General features: G+C 38.1%; 1 protein-coding gene across 7 annotated transcripts in view; it reads left to right on the top strand.

Annotated features, from left to right (window-relative positions):
• Nucleotides 1-8,244: 8,244 nt before the first annotated feature.
• ralgapa2 (Ral GTPase activating protein catalytic subunit alpha 2) overlaps nucleotides 8,245-18,302 on the top strand; it is a 116,432-nt gene continuing 106,374 nt past the window's right edge. For all 7 annotated transcript variants that reach the window (XM_037796715.1, XM_037796712.1, XM_037796714.1 and 4 more), the window contains exon 1: nucleotides 8,245-8,947. In XM_037796715.1, the coding sequence (XP_037652643.1) occupies nucleotides 8,842-8,947 (106 nt within the window). In that variant the 5' untranslated portion in view covers nucleotides 8,245-8,841. The remainder of the gene's footprint in view (nucleotides 8,948-18,302) is intronic.

Raw genomic sequence — 18,302 nt, 5'->3', positions numbered from 1 at the left:
AGAAGATACAGAATGCTGTCAGCAAAGAGTTTTAATTAAGTATGGGTTATGCTGCTATGAGTGCCTTATGTGAAACTGCTGCCTTATAATGCTCTTGTTTTAATTACTTCAGAGTGCCCCCTCATTAACCTTTATGGAGATGTGCTCCAAACTACAGTGTGCATTACAAACACTAGATTCGGAAATTGCTTATATCCATATATATACAGAGCTTCATATTTGTAGTGTTTTTGAAAAATAAGACGAGAAGAATTCAATGCAGGAACGCAAGATATTTTCTCATTTTGCGGTTTAGTGCAAATTTTCAGCATTTCAAAATAAAAGAAGCTCTACAATTAGAAATGTTGTGCTTTGAACTTGCTAATTGGGAGATAACCTTGGTGGTTGGGGGCGCCATGACGACCCCTGGTGGGAGCCGTAATCTCAAATTACAGGCTCTTGTTTGTGGCTTATTTGTAGAACCTGCCGTTGACAAATGGCATCAAGGTTTCCAATATAATGCTATAAAATAAAAATAAATACGTATAAATTAAAATATATTAAATTAATGAAATGTATTTAATATAATTTGATCAATATATTTTAACATAATTAATATAGATAAAATATAAAAAAAAAAAAAAATCCCAAATGTTTTTGTATGAGATACTACATGTCTGGTTGAGTCAAACACAGATTGGTTTTGTTTCATCATTTCGTTGCTCCGTAGCTCATCTATGTCAAGCAGCTGTGGGTGGTCTCCCAGCCCAAAAAAAAAATCAGCAGCCCTGTGGACATTTCCCTTTTGATCCTTTTCATCCTGAAGTTTCTGAATGGTCCAATATAGATTTCAAAAAATGCTCCGAGAGTGGGCTCCTATTCACAATGCGCGGATGGATAACGGTGCCACTGTCCACCCCAACACCTTAATGTGGTTTAACAGGATATATTAGCTTTTAATGGCACTTAATTGTACAAAAAGGAAATCCATAACCACATAAGGAGAAAAGTCAAGTATTTCCAAGCTCTTTATAAGAACAATTTAGAGCAGACAAGTGCTTTTCAAACCTTGGATTGGAATCAGTCCGACACAGCCTGGCCATGAGAAGCCGGCGCTGCATTTGTGAGGCTACAGTGCCACCATTTGGTCATGATGAAGCTTTCATTTCTCTGCCAGGCCCTTGCAATTGGGCATTCTAGGCCTGTGTGAAAAAGAATAAATTATGCTGGTTTATACTCTGGAAATCCCATTTTAAAATAAATGATCTCATTCAAAAATAATGTCACAGTTGGCACCATAATTGTCTAATTCGGCGCAGAACTATCTTTGGGAAAGCAGCGTAGGGCTCTACAGCGGACTATAAAGTTGAATTGCCTCAGCCTATATCATTTCAGGAACGAGCTGGACCCACAAAATACTTCCAGGTGCAGGATTAGAGAGGGAAGAAAACACCCAGCCCTATTGTTATTGTTGATAGATTATGGTAGGTCCATGCCATCTTAGATAATGAGCAATAACCTGCACTTCAAGAACAGGGGGAGGTTTGCCAAGAAGGAACGGTGATTACAATCAATTAAGACTGGTGACAAAGCACCAACAATAACCCTGTGTGTGTGTGTGTGTGTGTGAGCTTGTGTTTTATTCACGCATCCTTCCCAAACTACCCCGTTTTGTGTAATCAACATCTGTTGTGACAGGCAACCTCCTCCTTTCTCAGAATGGCCCACTTCAGATAATGAGTGTCATACCAAACTGCAGGGCAAAGGCTGATTTTACTCCTCTTTTTTTACTCCTCCTCCTCTTTGGCCTCCGCTCTCACCACCCTCTGTTCTCTCTCCTATCATTCAAGACAGCCATTGTGCAGAACCTTGGAAAAAAAGAGAGACAAACGCTCTCACAACATTGTCAGTGCTCAATATGTGGGGGTGGCGGATGAAATAAAATACGGTCCGTCTTTATTGAGAGTATGAGATCCTTCACAGTCGACTCCAATGCTTTTATTTTACTCTCAGAGTTGAGTTATTGAAACAAAACCGACTCTTTTATGAGACTTTTCTTACGTTTTCTTTGATTTTTTCTCCCCCTATTGCAATATGAATTCATTCATATATTTTGCAATTATACCCCTATATTTGCAGGCCATGCAAATTCATTTTTTATTCATGAAAATAAACCGAAACTCAATGATATGTGTAGCTTGTATTGGTATGTTTGTTTGCCTCAAATCACCAGTGGTTTAGGCGCCATCTCCTGGTAAATTTGGTCATACCAGAATCTCACAGTGAGTCTCACTTGACATGTCATGAGTACAATAAATAGAAAATATATCTGTTCTTCTATATGAATAGGCTTTATCTTATAATACTAAGTCTAAAATGTAGTAATGTGATATGTGATAGGGGGCACAATGCCACAGTTATGAATATATGTCTTTTTCTTTTTTTATTAGTTGACTTTACGTAATACTAAGTCTGAAAAGATTTCTCAGTCACAGAGTTGAACTCCACTGTCAAAGCTCTGTCGGTGTCTAAAATGTGTGAATAAAATAATTTTGCCAGCTTAGCCTCCAAATTAATTGCCTCCAAAATAAGACAGATAGGTTCAGACAAGCGAAAGTGTGAGATTGCGCGGAGTGTCAGTTTGTTGGGGTTGATTAACGGATGCATCCAATTTCTTCAAACTTAACATTCATCTCAGAACATAAACACTTTTTTTCCAAGATGGAGTTTGCTGTCTGCACAACCGTGTAGAACAAATTATTTTTTGAAAATCCATTAAAGACATGAGCACGCTGAACTCTGTTCAATTTAGCATAACCCCCTAAGTTTACTTTAACCGCGGGAGAGCTCTGCTATTTAAAAAAAATCCCTTGTATTCCTATTAATTCATCAAAAACTCTGGTTTAAAGTGTCAAGTGGCAGAGGCTTGAGTGAGCAGTGAAGCTGTTATACCTTTTCTCTCTTTGTAAGTGTCACCATAGCGGGGTGTGAATATCAAAAAACTACAGGTCTCTTTCATCTGGAAGTTAGGTTCCTTGGTTCATTCATAACTGCATTGTAACAATTGGTGCATTTAACTATGGATATTAGGGTAACACATAGTATTTTTAATACAGGCTTTGACTATAATGTGACCAGGGTTCTGAGCTGGAATTAACTACAGGAACTCTGGTGGACTCTGGGGATGTTGGAAAGAAACATAACAAAAGTGCCATATTGGGTGCCCCTATGATAGATGAAACATGATAAAGTGCCCTCTAGGGTGCCCTTCCAGTGGAGAAAACATGATACAGTGCCCTCTAGGGTGCCCTTCCAGTGGAGAAAACAAGATAAAGTGCCCTCTAGGGTGCCCTTCCAGTGGAGAAAACAAGATAAAGTGCCCTCTAGGGTGCCCTCCCAATGGAGAAAACCAGATAAAGTGCCCTTCCAGTGGAGAAAACATGATACAGTGCCCTATAGGGTGCCCTTCCAGTGGAGAAAACAAGATAAAGTGCCCTCTAGGGTGCCCTCCCAGTGGAGAAAACCAGATAAAGTGCCCTTCCAGTGGAGAAAACATGATACAGTGCCCTCTAGGGTACCCTCCCAGTGGAGAGAACAAGATAAAGTGCCCAGTGGTGCTAGGGTGCCCTCCCAGGGGAGAAAACAAGATAAAGTGCCCTCTAGGGTGCCCTCCCAGTGGAGAAAACCAGATAAAGTGCCCTTCCAATGGAGAAAACATGATACAGTGCCCTCTAGGGTGCCCTCCCAGTGGAGAGAACAAGATAAAGTGCCCTCTAGGGTGCCCTCCCAGTGGAGAAAACAAGATAAAGTGCCCTTCCAGTGGAGAAAACATGATACAGTGCCCTCTAGGGTGCCCTCCCAGGGGAGAAAACAAGATAAAGTGCCCTCTAGGGTGCCCTCCCAGTGGAGAAAACAAGATAAAGTGCCCTTCCAGTGGAGAAAACAAGATAAAGTGCCCTCTAGAGTGCCCTTCCACTGGATAAAACAAGATAAAGTGCCCTTCCAGTGGAGAAAACAAGATAAAGTGCCCTCCCAGTGGATAAAACAAGATAAAGTGCCCTTCCAGTGGAGAAAACATGATACAGTGCCCTCTAGGGTGCCCTTCCACTGGAGAAAACGGTATATAGTGCCCTCTTGGATGCCCCTATGGTAAATAAAACATGATAAAGTGCCCTCTAGGGTGCCCCTTCCAGTGGAGAAAACGTGATTGCAGTGCACTAATGGGTGCCCTTAAATGGAAAAAACATGATAAAGTACCCCCTAGGGTGGCCTTAAAAAGGAGAAACATGATGCATTGCCAAATATGCTGCCTTACATGCTAGAAAACTTTCTGCGCGCTGGTGCCCCACCGCATGGTGTTGGTGCCCTTTTCATTTTTTCCACCTCTGCCCCTCAGACAGCCTGAGTCCACCACTGTACAGTAAGGTGTAATGAAGATATAAGCATTGAATTATACAGCATGAGAAACAGCATGAACAAAGTGACCATTTCTCCCTCATACTACAGCAGATAGAACACCTACATTTATTGGGACCCTTCTTTTTTGATAACAGACACATTTGCCCCATGCATTTATACTTCTCATGGCAGGAAAAGCACAGGTGTATCAATAACATTAATGGTGACTCTGTTGCATTTAGAGCCAACATGTACCAACATGAACAATACCAAAGCCCTGGAGCTGAAACACTCAAATGGAATGTAGTCATTGCTAAATGTTATTAATTACACCTGTGCTTATCACGCAATGACAAGTCCAAATGTCTGCAGTGAAAACTGTCTAGTCTACAAATAATAGTGCACACATTATATTTGTAATGATAGCATATTAATTGCAAACATTGAAACCACTACACTGTGGTTATCCAGTTTCTTCTTAATATCAGAAAAGCATGCCAAATATGTACTTGCTGCACTGTATACATTGAAATATACAGAACATTGTTATAGTCTTGAAGTGTTCTAAAACATGCATTATAATTTTTTTTTTTTTTTTTTTTAAAGTTAAATTTTGAGTTTAAATGGAAAAAAGCTACTACTAATTAAACTACTTTGAAAAAATAAATATTATTTAGTTTTTTTTGACAAAACAAGCAGTTTGGATATGATAACTTGGGCTTTGGGAAAATTCTGATTAGCATTGGTATATTTATTTATGATATTTTAAATATTTAAAAAATAATCGAGAAAATAAACTGCAGATTAATCAATAATGAAAATAATCTTTAGTTGCAGAGTTATACCAAACATATACAGTAAACCATCTAATCTAAAACATGTTCATTTAATTTCAAAATGTATTAGAGGATAAACCCCTTGAGATGCACCATCTCATTTTCAAAGGGGTCCTCAAGCACAAAACATGGAAGTTAACAAACATTTAAGCACATAAATAATGATAATGATAATAAATTAAACAAAAACATAAAGTCAACAACAAAACAATCAACATAGTAACATCAACAAGGACATACACAAAGGCTCTCCCTCCGCCCCATCCCAAACTACACCAACATAACATGAAAATAATGAACATAAAATGAATCATGAACATAATAATAATAATAAAATTACATTATGTCAAAATACTGAGTCTATTCGTGAACTGAAAACAAAGGCAAATAGTAGATTAAAGATAAAAAAGCAAAGAAGTCATGGAAAGTAATCGATCTGAGTAAATTATGCAAATTATTCCAGTCTGATGGTGCTTGGAACTTAAACACACCTCTCCCAACTTCTTTAAGAATTCTAGGAACAATAAAATAAAACATGGAAACATTGTTGAATATGTCTAAGTGAATGTGATGATCTGAATGGGACTAAAAGCTTTTAATTATAAAGGATAATTGAAGTAACTGCATTTGAAAAACAAAGAGCAACCAATGAAAATGTCTCCTATAGAGTGAAGTGGTAGCCACAGTTAAGTGTATAAGATAAGATAAGATAAGATATTCCTTTATTAGTCCTGCTGTGGGGAAATGTGCAGTGTACAGCAGCAAAGGGGATAGTGCAGAAAACAAGAAGCATCAGCTAACACAGTAAAAAAAATAGCTAAACAAAGTGTAACAAAATATGAACCATTTAAATAGAAGGAAGTATAAAAATAGGAGCAGTATATACAGTATTGACAATAAACAGACTATTAACAAAATTGCACAAGTGGAAAATTATATTGCACAGTGAGAATGAATGAATGAATGAAATACCTGAAACTGAAAATTGTATCATACATGAAACAATGATGTGTGCGGGCAAGGACACCTCAGAACAAATCTATAAATATTATTGTAAACTACAACTACATGTTGGCTATTTCTATTTAAGAGAGTCACCTTTGCAAGTCTCCATCTCTTCCTCTTCCTTTCCATGCATTTATAAAGTATATTGTTGTTCCTGGTGAATGGTGTTTAACTATTTCAAACACCAGAGGGCGCCTTGGGAGCTATTATAACAACCAGACTCCAACCCACTTATATCAGACAGTCTATATAATAAAGAAGATGGGCTTCTACCTAAAGTTCACTGCAGGACAATGCAATCAAGCTTGTGTTTCTCATTTTTTCAGAGGTAATAATGCAGGACTCGAACGAGACAAAACCCCCTTTCTTCACAATAAAATACTATAGCTTGGCCTTAAGCTAAAAAAATATATGGACCATTCTACCGAATTGGTGCAAACTGCGGTCCCACAATAAAAAAAATATAATAAACAAACAATTAAGTGTTCAAACCTTAGATATTTAGTAAGATGATGTTATGATCTATTTAAACCCAATGCATTGAATGAGATAGTAATAAGTTAAATATAAACAAAATCATCATTTATAGATATCTATTGGGATATGGCTGTCCCAAACCATAACCCCTAAATTTCCATTTATGTAAATAACACTTTAAATATATATATATATTTTTTCAATGGTGTTGTTTAAAAGGTCTTTTTGATAAAAGAAGTTGAAGGATATAGATTTATTTTTAAATTATAAAACTTTATTCAAAAAATGTTGTCCCCCATTTTCATGTCACTACTGAAACACAAAGTCCATTAGCTGAGCTGGTTTTATATACTTATATATAAGTAAAGTATATAATAATAATAATAATAATAAATTGGACTTATATAGCGCCTTTCAGAAACCCAAGGACGCTTTACAAAGGGGCACACAAAATCATACTCATAAATAACACAGAGGAGAAACTATAGCTCAGTAATTAAAAGAGTGATGTGTAGGAAGAGTCAGCTGAGATCATAGGCCTTGATGAACAGGTGGTGCTTGAGGTGTTTTTTGAAAATGTCCAGGGATGAAGCATTTCTTATTTCAGAAGGGAGATTATAGAAATAGAAAGGTCAAATGATTCTTTTAATTGCACTAAAAAACAAACTACTGGTAAAGTGCAAGGTGGAAGGGTTATAAACAAGGAGGCGTATTCCTATGATGTGACCACCCCTCTCTGTCAGGCTGCGCTTCCGTGTTTACACACCCACAATAATAAATATAATAAACAAAACAATTAAGTGTTCAAACCTTAGATATTTAGTAAGATTATGTTATGATCTATTTAAACCCAATGCATTGAATAAGATAGTAATAAGCTAAATATAAACAAAATCATCATTTATAGGGTACTTTCTATTGGGAAGTGGCTGTCCCAAACCCTAACCTCTAAATTTCATTTTTTTTGTTTTTTTGTACTTACTAACCGGTTTAGTTGAGCTTTAGTCTACCTCATGGGAGAAGCAAGATGCTTTTCTTTAAACATTTGGGAACAAATGTAATCAGTTTAGTTGTATCTCTTGTACTCGATCATGCATTTTAATGTGTTCATATATTGTGCATAATTCATGGGTCTTGGACTTTGTTGGATGTACAGGTATCTGCTTTGTTCATGAAGCTAAAATGTTTTAGATGGGACAATAACACCTCAAATATATTTTTTTTCAATGGTGTTGTTTAAAAGGTCTTTTTTGATTTCTTTTAAACAGAAGTTAAAAGATATAGATTTATTTTGGGATTTAATTTTTAAATTAAAAAACTTTATTCAAAAAAATGTTGTCACTACCGAAACACAAAGAGTTTTAGTCCATTAGCTGAGCTGGTTTTATATCCTTATATATAAGTAAAGTATATAGAAAGGTGAAGCTATTATTATTTTTTTTATTATTATTTTCTTCCTTTTCCTCATAAGAAAATAAAATAAAATGAAATATGGATAAAACAAAATGAAGAGAAAAAGAAATTAAAGAAAGAAAGAAAAAAGAAAGAAAGAAAAAAACAAATAAATAAACAAATAAATATATAAATAAATAAATAAGGAAAGAAAACTTTAAAAAACAAAAGCCAACATAACTGGGCAAGATCAATATCATGTGACTGTGTACAGTGTGTGCACTTGAGAGGGGTGGCTGGCTGTCAGGCATGGTGCAAATTCAAGATAAGGCAAGATTAAAAAGAATAAGATCAAATAAAGTAAAATAAATATAAATAGTTAGATAGATAGAAGTAAAAGAATGATGGCTAAAATTAGCTGAGCTGGTTTTATATACTTATATATAAGTAAAGTATATACAAAACAAACCACTGGTAAAGTGCAAGGTGGAATAAACAAGGAGGCGTATTCCTATAATGTGACCACCCCTCTCTGTCAGGCTGCGCTTCCGTGTTTACACACCCACAATAAAGAAACAGGACACACTAGCGGCCGTCGGCTGAGTGTTTACCGAGCAGAGCAGCAATAGACAGACACACAGAGTGGAGTGGTGGTGGTGAGGAAAGTGACAGTCACACACTGGAGAGCCTTTGGGTGTATGTATGGTGAAAACACAGGTGATTTCAGCTTCCACGGTTGCATTTTGACAGCGGGATGTTCACTCGCAGGGGTCATGGAGACGTCAAGAAATCTACACAGAAAGTTCTGGACCCAAAGAAGGATGTACTGACCCGGCTCAAACACCTCCGGTCGCTGCTAGGTGAGTGGATGTTGATGCTGCAGGCTGAGCTAGTCGAGCTAGCCAGAGAGCTAGCCGACAAGCTAACGTCAAACAAGGCGTCAGGTTTAGCTTGGCTGGTGCTGTCACTGCAATGCAAGCTATAGCTGACAGGTTATATCACACCATCGCAATATGAAGTGTTTGCCACGCACAACACGTTTTCATTTGTTTTTTTTTAATAATATCAAGACAGTGTGATAAAGGCATGCATGCTAGAGCTAACAGAAGCTAACTAGCCAGTCAATGCTAGCTGCTGATGCTGCCTCCTTGTCACAGGGCAGCAGATGCACCAACAGCCTTTTGTTGTCATTTAGTAGTGTTGTGTCATTGTGGTTGTTTTTTTTTTAATAAAAACGTGATATTTGCAACTGTGGTTCGACACATAACAAGCATAAGTGTATGTACTTTACTGCTGAACTGAAGTGAGCATATAGCTTCCCTCTCTCAAGCTGTTTGTCTGGTTGAGCTGCTATCAAGTTACTCTAATTATACCCTATTAGGGATGTTTGATTAGAAATTATGAAAACCTTAAGAAAGTGACCTAGTAGTAAACATTGAAGGAAAGCCATTTTTTCCGTCATCAGACAAGGAAGTGCAGTTTTTATGACAGTCATAAAGCTGTTGTGTGGCTGCTGTTTCAACCCTGTCTTCCCTCACTATATGATAACCTGAAAGAGACATGAATATGCTCTGTAGCAGCTAGTGATGGGAATTCAGGCTCTTTTTAGTGAGCCAGATCATTTGGCTCAGCTCACCAAAGAAGAGCCGGCTCTTTCGGCTCCTCAAACGACTCTTCGTTTTACCACTTCTGACGAATGTAGCACTGTTTTGACCTATGATTAGTATGTGTGCACATATATCACTTAAATTATTCAATATAATTATATTAAACCTTATAATTTCCAGAATACCTTAATTTTAAATGCTGCTTCGTTTCCGACTGTCACTCATCTTTTCTGCTATTCGCGCACCACACTCCTCTCTTTCTCTCCTCCTCTTCCTCCTGCTCTGTACCTGTAGACTGTCAGCGTCCCGCCCCTCCCTGCTTGATGGTATGATCCTTGTCTGTCATCACCTGATTGGTTGCATGGACATCATTAACACAACATTCAGTCACAGTCAATGCATGGAGTGCCCGTGGCGCGGAGAAGATTGTCCTATCATTCTGCATTGAATTAAGTAAAGAAGGAAAGAAAAAAAAAAAAAAAGGCTCTCGGAGGGGAGCCGGCTCTTTGAGTCGGCTCGTTCGCGACCAACACATCACCAGTAGCAGCCTGACTTGAGCTGCACAACAGAGTTTTGTATTACACATAATGGCACTTGGCTATTTCCAATCCACTTTTAATGGTTTCATTCATTGATCAACGTTCATGATGCTCTAAAGAGTCCTATAGTGGATTACTTTGCCCTTACAATGCCCAATCCACTTTGCAAAATGAAAGTAGAAGGCATGATGACACGCAAGTTGAATAGTTTATGTCCATTCTGTTTTTTGCTCAACTAAGTCCACATGACTCAGAAACAATCTAAGCAATACAGACAGGTATTTGGCTCTCTATAGTATAACTTAAGTTGCATTTTAGATATGCAGATATACATTTTTCATGCATCCTATCTGAGTAGACTTATTCTGTTACAGCCAAGATGACCTTCATACTGTAGTACTGGGGGAGTGGGGACTGTAGCATGCGTACGTATGCACTCCTGCTGTTCATTGTATCACAGATAAAATGGGGTCAGTGGGTGCTTTGGGAAAGTGTGGAGAGGAAGAAAGTTGTCAGGAGGGAATTGTGAGCTATGGATGAAAACTGCAATAGATTCATTAAGGGTGCAACATACTGTATGGTGTGCTTTCTCTCCAGAATGTCAGTCAAAGTAGGTCACTTATTCTCAGGTCTTGCTCTGTACTCACAGAGTTTGTGTCTTGTAAAGATGAGCGTCCAGGTAATGCAGTTTAATATGTTGTCTAATATAGGGCTGCAACTAATGAAATAATCTATTATTTTCTTGATTAATCGATTCGTTGTTTTGTCTATAAAATGACATAATTGTGAAAAACGTTGATCCTCAAACATCTGAATTTTCCCACGACTCAAAGTTATTCAATTTACTGTCATAGATGAAGAAAGAAACCAGAAAATATTCAAATTTATGAAGCTGGAATCAGATAATTGTCTTTTTTTTTCTTAAAAGTATACTCAAACCGATAAATCGATTATCAAAATAGTTGCCAATTAATTTTATAGTTAATCAATCAGCTCTAGTCTAATCAACTTGTCATATATTTGTACTTACACAATAATGCAGTAAAGGCAACATTGATATGCTGATCATTATTACAGCTTTATCTCTATTGATATTTACCAATATATTCAAAATATTTTACTCAGTTTAAAGATTTATTGCACGGCGTTGTTGAATACTCGATTGTGATTGGTTAGTCACAGCGTTCTGCAGTCTGTTATTTCTTTATAGCAGACTGTTGATATGTATAGCAGACCGTGGCTATGGGTGCAGCTCTGATGTCAGACTGTTTTGTGTCAAATTATTGATTTCTTAAGTATGTAGCCGTGTAACAAGCGGGATAATGTACAGCTAGCGGGTCATTGTTGTGAAAGAAACCCCTTCAGGCTCGCTGTACATTATCCTTTACTTAACTTCAATTCCTCCAGACATGAGAACTGTGAACCACATTTATCGCCCAGTCTTTCTTGATGGACAGTTAGACACTTTTAGGCAAAGCTTGACAGTGAATGCATGTCTGCAGTCGCGGTGGAGGTCAGTGGAGAAGAAGAATCACTTTTGAAACAAGGTAACCTTGTAGATGTTTAGGGTTTGAACCATTTGTTTTGACTGATGCATGCTTGTCCGATGCAAATATGCATCAGTCAAAACAAATGGTTGGCAAGCATGCATCAGTCATAGTGGTATGTTTGCTGCTTTATTGATTTCTTGCACAGTGGCACAAACTGCGACAGCCAGTATCAGCTTAATAGTTCCCAGAAGCTTCGAACACAACGGATGGATGATAACATGGTTAGATTTATTCTAGCACACCTTCAATGTCAAGACTAGTACAACCGAAGTGTGTAGGTCAATGCAGAGCTCTGCATGTCCTCTGTGTTTTTCTTTCCCTCATGTGCAGTTAAAGATAAGGCTGGTCTGTTTGTCCAGTAGCTGATAGAAGGGCCTGCATGTTGATGTCCCCCCCCCCTCCCGCACCCCCACCTCCCTGATTTCACCGTGCTTTCAGCTGAGGAAGGACTTCCTCCTGGTGCTGCTGCTTCCTGTGTGGACAGGAAGCATTGATGAGAGACGGGGTGCTGTGGAGGACAGGACAGGGACTTGAGGGATTGTAGCTGGCCTCATTTAATTGCTGACAGTGTTTTGTATTTTTGTAAATCTAGGGCTGCTGCTAATGATCATTTTCATTGTCGATTATTTTCTCGATTAATCATTTAGTTGTTTGGTCTATAAAATGTTAGAAAATGGTGAAAAATGTGGAAAGAAACCAGAAAATATTCACATTTAAGAGGCTGGAATCAGAGAATTTTTACTTTTTTCCCTTAAAAAATGTCTCAAACCGATTAATCAATTATCAAATTAGTTGGTGATTAATTTAATAGTTAGACAACTAATACATTATATATTATATATTCATTATATTTGCAACAGTATCATTTACACTAGATGAAAAATAAGTCTGTCGAGCTTAATTCCCTCATATGATGATTGGAAACTAGCTGGAACAGCTGTAGAGTATTTCATTAAACAAGACTATCCTAACCTTTGATGGCAGAGAATTAGCTTCATATGTCAACCTAAATTTCTAGGTGGCTCTGAAATTCAAAGTGTCCCACCATTGTTTGTACAAATGTTAAGCTTGTTAACCTTGTGGTAGATCCCCTCCAAATTCATTATCCATTAGGCCTATACAAAATTGTAACCAATTTTAAACCAGCTTGTTGAAAGTCATAGTATCAGTGGTATTGGAGTTTAAAGGACAATCTGTGGTCTGCGGGCTATTTTCAGAGTGGCCCTGTATTGGTTTTCTGCTCACTGAGCAGATCTGTGGGATAGGGTGTGAAAGCTGCTGCATGTTAATTTGCTGGTCATGCCTGGCCGGATTTGGCTGAGGTTGTTAATTACAGGAGCCCAGCAAACCACCTGATCATTCACTGCTCCTCTCAATAGAGGCACAAAACGACTCTTTCCTGCTCAAAGTCACTCTCAGGCTTGACCCCAACTCATTCTGCATTCGTCGTTGCATGCAACTGCCCCAATTCTTCCAAACATAAGCCTGAAGTGGTAGAAAACTGTAGAAAATCTCTCACTAATTTGATTGTACACACTACAGGAGTGTTTGTCTGGGGGAATAGCCATTGATTCCTGAAGGAGGTTTTTCACTTGCTCTCTCCACAGGGAGGTCAGAGAGTGCCAGAGGCCTGTATTATATGAAGCAGGATCTGAGTTAGCGAGGTAACTTCAGGTTTAACCCTGGGTTTTCAGTCCTACAACAGTGGTTCACTTCTTACCGGGGCTAAATCGCCATGGTAACTTATGCTGAACACCTAACCTGCTCCGGAGCAGGTTAGGTTCGAGATAAGAGATCAACTCGTATAAAAGCACCGCCTACTGACCAATCAAAGCTTAGTGTGCGGATCGTATGATAATATTACACAAAGACGGAGAAGTTAGATCATATCATCCCGGCTAAAAGCAACACAGTTTAAAGTCCTGGCATTTAGCATCTTAGCTCTTGCCCTTAGCATGAGATCTGCAGAGCTGCTTGAGAAGAAGATATGAAAGAAGAAATGAGCCACAGAACCAGCTGTTCTAAACATCTAAATTATAGAGTAATATAAAGTTGCATGATTTTAGCTTAGATTGTAGGTAGATAGATGTATCTTCTAGTCCTCTGTTCTATTCCATAAGCAACATATAAATTTAACAGAATACACAAAGATTAATTATAGATCAATTCATTCTATAGATGGGGCAGTGATATTATGTGTGTTAATTTACACATTCACTCATCTGCAATTTTTTAATTATGATTATGTGTTTAATTTATTTGTATTTTTCTGATATCATTGTTTGCTCTTGGTTTGTAAAATATGCTGCTCTGCTGACCGTAGACGTTTCTATGTTTGTGATTGATCATATGCTGCAAACACCGCCCCTTTTATGTGAATGCGCTCATAGCCAGATTGAAAAATCCTGGGTTGATTTACCGAGTTGATAACCACCATCGTAGGACCGCTTAGCGTGATCGCAGTTGTTGGGGTTAGTTAAGCCAGGTAAGGAGAAGACACCCTGGGTCAGCTGTAGACCAGTCAGTGCTGCTGGAGTGTGATTCAGTATGTTTTACTTTCATGAGGGCTTGAGCTGTGCTGTATGGTTGAAGGACAAATAACCACACCACTTAATCAACTGAATAGAACAAGCTGTATCCTAAGTAGGTGTTGTTTGTTTCCCTTCGTTCTCTTCAACTGCTGTAAACAAGCCCAGCTTGAACCTGTTGGTGAACTGCATGGGAGCAACAGTGAATGTGTGCAAGTGTTGTCAGTGACAACAGTCCGGTGTGTTTGTTTGTGAGTGTAGGTGTGTGCGTTTGTAGCCAAAGCTAATGCTTTTTTTTTTTTTTTTTTTTAAAGGAAGCTCTGCACTCATCTTTTGAAGAAATAGAATACACCTGTAGTGTCATTACACCTTACTTTTCTCTCCATGTGCGTGCCGCAAGTGTTGCTGGGGTCAGGGTCAACTGAAAGCGCTGCTGGTATAAGAGGAAATCACAAGGTGAAGCACCGGAGGAAACAATGAGCACAACACTGGAAGGGCTCTCAACAAGGTCCTCTGTGTAGCTGAAGTAAAGGCTGAGATCACTCGACTTCTGATTCTCTGCCTTTTGTGAAACACTCAGGTTAGACTTGTGAATAACTTCAGCCTCTTATCATCTTTTATCCCACACCGTGTAGGCATGATGCCGACCCTTAAGGGTTTTTTAAACCACCAGAGTAAGCAATCACAAACAGGTCGTATTAACTTTTTATGGTCTTGAGTGTTTTTCACTTATTTTCTCACAGGCTGTCACACACTGAAGTTGAAGTTGCCGTATTGTGTTCCCTATAAATCATAGTAGATTAATGAAGCTTTTTGACACTGATTAGCACAAATACACTCATGTTAAAGTGAAAATAAATCTTTACAAATTGTTTTCAATTACACCATCAGCCGAAATATGAGACAACCCTGATTATAAGATAAACATACAGCATTTGAAGCGGTATGACACTTCCTTTCGTAAGTAGAGGACAAAAAACATTATTTAGGCATTTAGTGACACTGTTAACAGCTATTAAAGCATGATTGTTTGCCGTTGAGGTTAGGCGACACTAGACGGCCATTATCAGATCTTTGTCTGGCGATGCCTATTATGATAACATCTTCTGTCATTATGGTCCTGGCATTTAGCAGCTTGTATGGTTTTAACTTAGATTGTAGGTACTGTAGATAGACTTCAGTGTAATTAACTTTCCCTGGCAAAATTCACCACCCTGTCCCAAGCTTGGATAAACTGGTGATATCACTGCCAATATCAATCAAGCTTTACTTGAGATAGGGAATCTGGGTTTGCCTGCATCTCCAAATTAAAGACAGGCTGCTAATTGTTTTTGTTTGTTTGTTTTTTTGATCACCTAAAATTAGTTGGAAGGAGAAAACTGAACACATTACATTAGAGACAGTGCTGCTAAATAGAGAGCCTGAGTTCTGTCCTGTGTCCTACCTGTTACTATCAGATAAGATAGTGAAACAGAAGCTAACTTGGTAAGGAGCCAGGCACCTCTGCTGTGTAAAACCAGACAGGTGCGTGCAGAGACTAGTATGTTGTGAAGCAGCTATAGTTGAGATTGCTGAGATATAGTCACTGGGGGTAATTCATTGGTAACATAGCTTTTTTTGGTTAGAGTAGGATTTTTAGAAGTTGGAGTTTAGAAGTTGGTATGCTGTACATTTTCATTTGGACATTTTGGCCACTTTTTACACTTTTTTTTTTTTTCTCCAATCAGATTAATAAACCTGTTTAGTGAACTGGTAAGGCACGGTGTTAAGAATAAAAAGGAAACTCTAAATTCAATTCCTCTCCTCTCTTATTCCTGTTATTAAGGTAGCATATGCAAGGCTTCCTCTAAACTAGTACCAGTGACAAGATAAACAATTGGCAGTATAAATAAGTCCTGGGCCATTAGAATTGCAAACTATGCCATGATAAAAACAGAGCAGTTAGCAATTGCACATTATATTTATCACTGGTGCTGGCTCACTACACCTTATAGTGTCTGGTGTCTGGATCTTACTGGTGTTGTGTGGATGCTGCACTGTGATAATAGCTATTTGTCAAATCAGTAACAGGTCTTGTTAGTTAACAAATTTTTGCAGGGATGTCATTGTGGGTTTGGGTTATGGGAGAGGGCCAGCTGAATCATTTATTATCGGTCTCATCAAAGAGCAGACACTGTAATGGTCTGGAGCTTGCATGACATAAATACGTGATCTATTTCAATGTGTGTCCTTCCTCATAAGTACTTATGTGTGTGTCTATATATATACAGTATAAACATATCTGTGTGTATACATACATATACATACACACATGCATATACATACATACATATACTAGATACTAGTGTTTAATTAATAAGCTGTATGCCTCACTGTGTGGAAGTGACTGGGTTCATTGTTTTATGTGTAAGGCAGCATCAGGCTTGACTTAAACATTGCTATTCAAACTTTACATAGATATACATTTACTAAATTGTTGTTTATTTTTGAAATAATAAATTGTGCACCACCAGCAACTTGGTAAACAATCTTCAAAAATTAACAGGAATTACAATTAAAATGTAAACCTTTTTAATGCAACAACAAATTGGTCAAAACTTAAACAGGAATTAAAAGTCCAGTATATAATGTAATCATTAACTAGCCTATTGTTAGACTTTTACTAATTGTTAAACACTTATTACCTAGTATTTTCTTTCTTTCTAGTGAACCACTAGCCTATTTCTAGAAGGGGCTCAGAGCAAACTGGTTATATATTTATTTTTATTTGGGTACATGTTGTAACACATGACTTCGAAAAACATTTTGTTAACCTCTCGGATGTTTTTTATATTTCTAAACCGTACTTCAAGCTTTTGAAAGGTTTCTGTTTACAGTCTGTGGTGTTACTGTTATGTGTTCCAGAGCTTCCTTAAAACACACTTTTCAGATATCATATCACATGGTGTTGAATGAAAGGCTTTTTTCTTTTATCCACTGGCCTGCCGGAGAGCTAGAGATATGAAAACATCAGCGCTCTGTGTTCTGCGGTGGTTGATGTCTGATTATACACGGCACGCGAAAAACCAGTTTGTCTAGTTCCACTGTTTACCTGTCCTGCTTTTGTAATACTCAAACCTAGCCCAAGACCTGCAGTTTACTGTGACACCACTTGTTATCAAGATTTTATCTCAAAGTGGATTTATATTTTATGTTGCCTTTCTAAATGTCCAAGCTCCCGCTAATCTGCTATGGATTTCCAGGTTTAAAGCCAAAAGAAAATAAACACTCTGGCTTAAAGTCCAAGCAGATTGCTACACTGAGTTGTTAAAGAGCAAATTTTAGGTGGGCAACCCTAGTGAAATACTGGGGGGTGAAAAAAAATCTATATATACACTTTCCTTAAAGCTGAATTAGGTAGAATTGGAGCAAATATGATTTAAAAAAAACAACTTATTTTTATAAACGGTCACTATATCCTGACAGTAGTGCATGAGGCAGGTAATCTGAAAAAAAATCATGTGCCTCTGTGTCCTCCGGTGCTTCTAATGGCATCTGCAAGATTTCACAGACCGGAGGAAAACAACCAATCAGAGCCGAGCTGGAGCCTTGCCGTCTCTGAGCAGCTGTCAATCACTCGCAAGCTCCGATCAAACGGTCAAGCTAGACAGCGCTGATCAAATATGAATCAATATTCTGTTACTGTAATGACTATTTCTCGCCTCAAATGTTTTCAGAAACATCTTGTAGTGTACTGTTTAACTGTAAAACGAGAAAGTTTGTGACCCAGCAGCCATGTTGAGATCAGTTGAGGAAATACCAAGCACCGCCCACCAGCCGGAGCACACTTTCTCCATTTTATAGCTAAACAGTACACTACCAGATGTTTCTGAAAACATTTTACGTGAGAACTAGGCATTCCAGTAACAGAATATTGATTGATATTTGATCAGCGCTGCCTAGTTTGACCGTTTGATTGGAGTTTGCGACGGGGGCGGGGAGCCTCAGCGGA

Source organism: Sebastes umbrosus, chromosome 16 (genome assembly GCF_015220745.1).
Source record: "Sebastes umbrosus isolate fSebUmb1 chromosome 16, fSebUmb1.pri, whole genome shotgun sequence".
Lineage (NCBI taxonomy): Eukaryota > Metazoa > Chordata > Actinopteri > Perciformes > Sebastidae > Sebastes > Sebastes umbrosus.
Note: the sequence above shows the minus strand (reverse complement) of the source record. Positions and strands in the feature narration are given on the sequence as shown.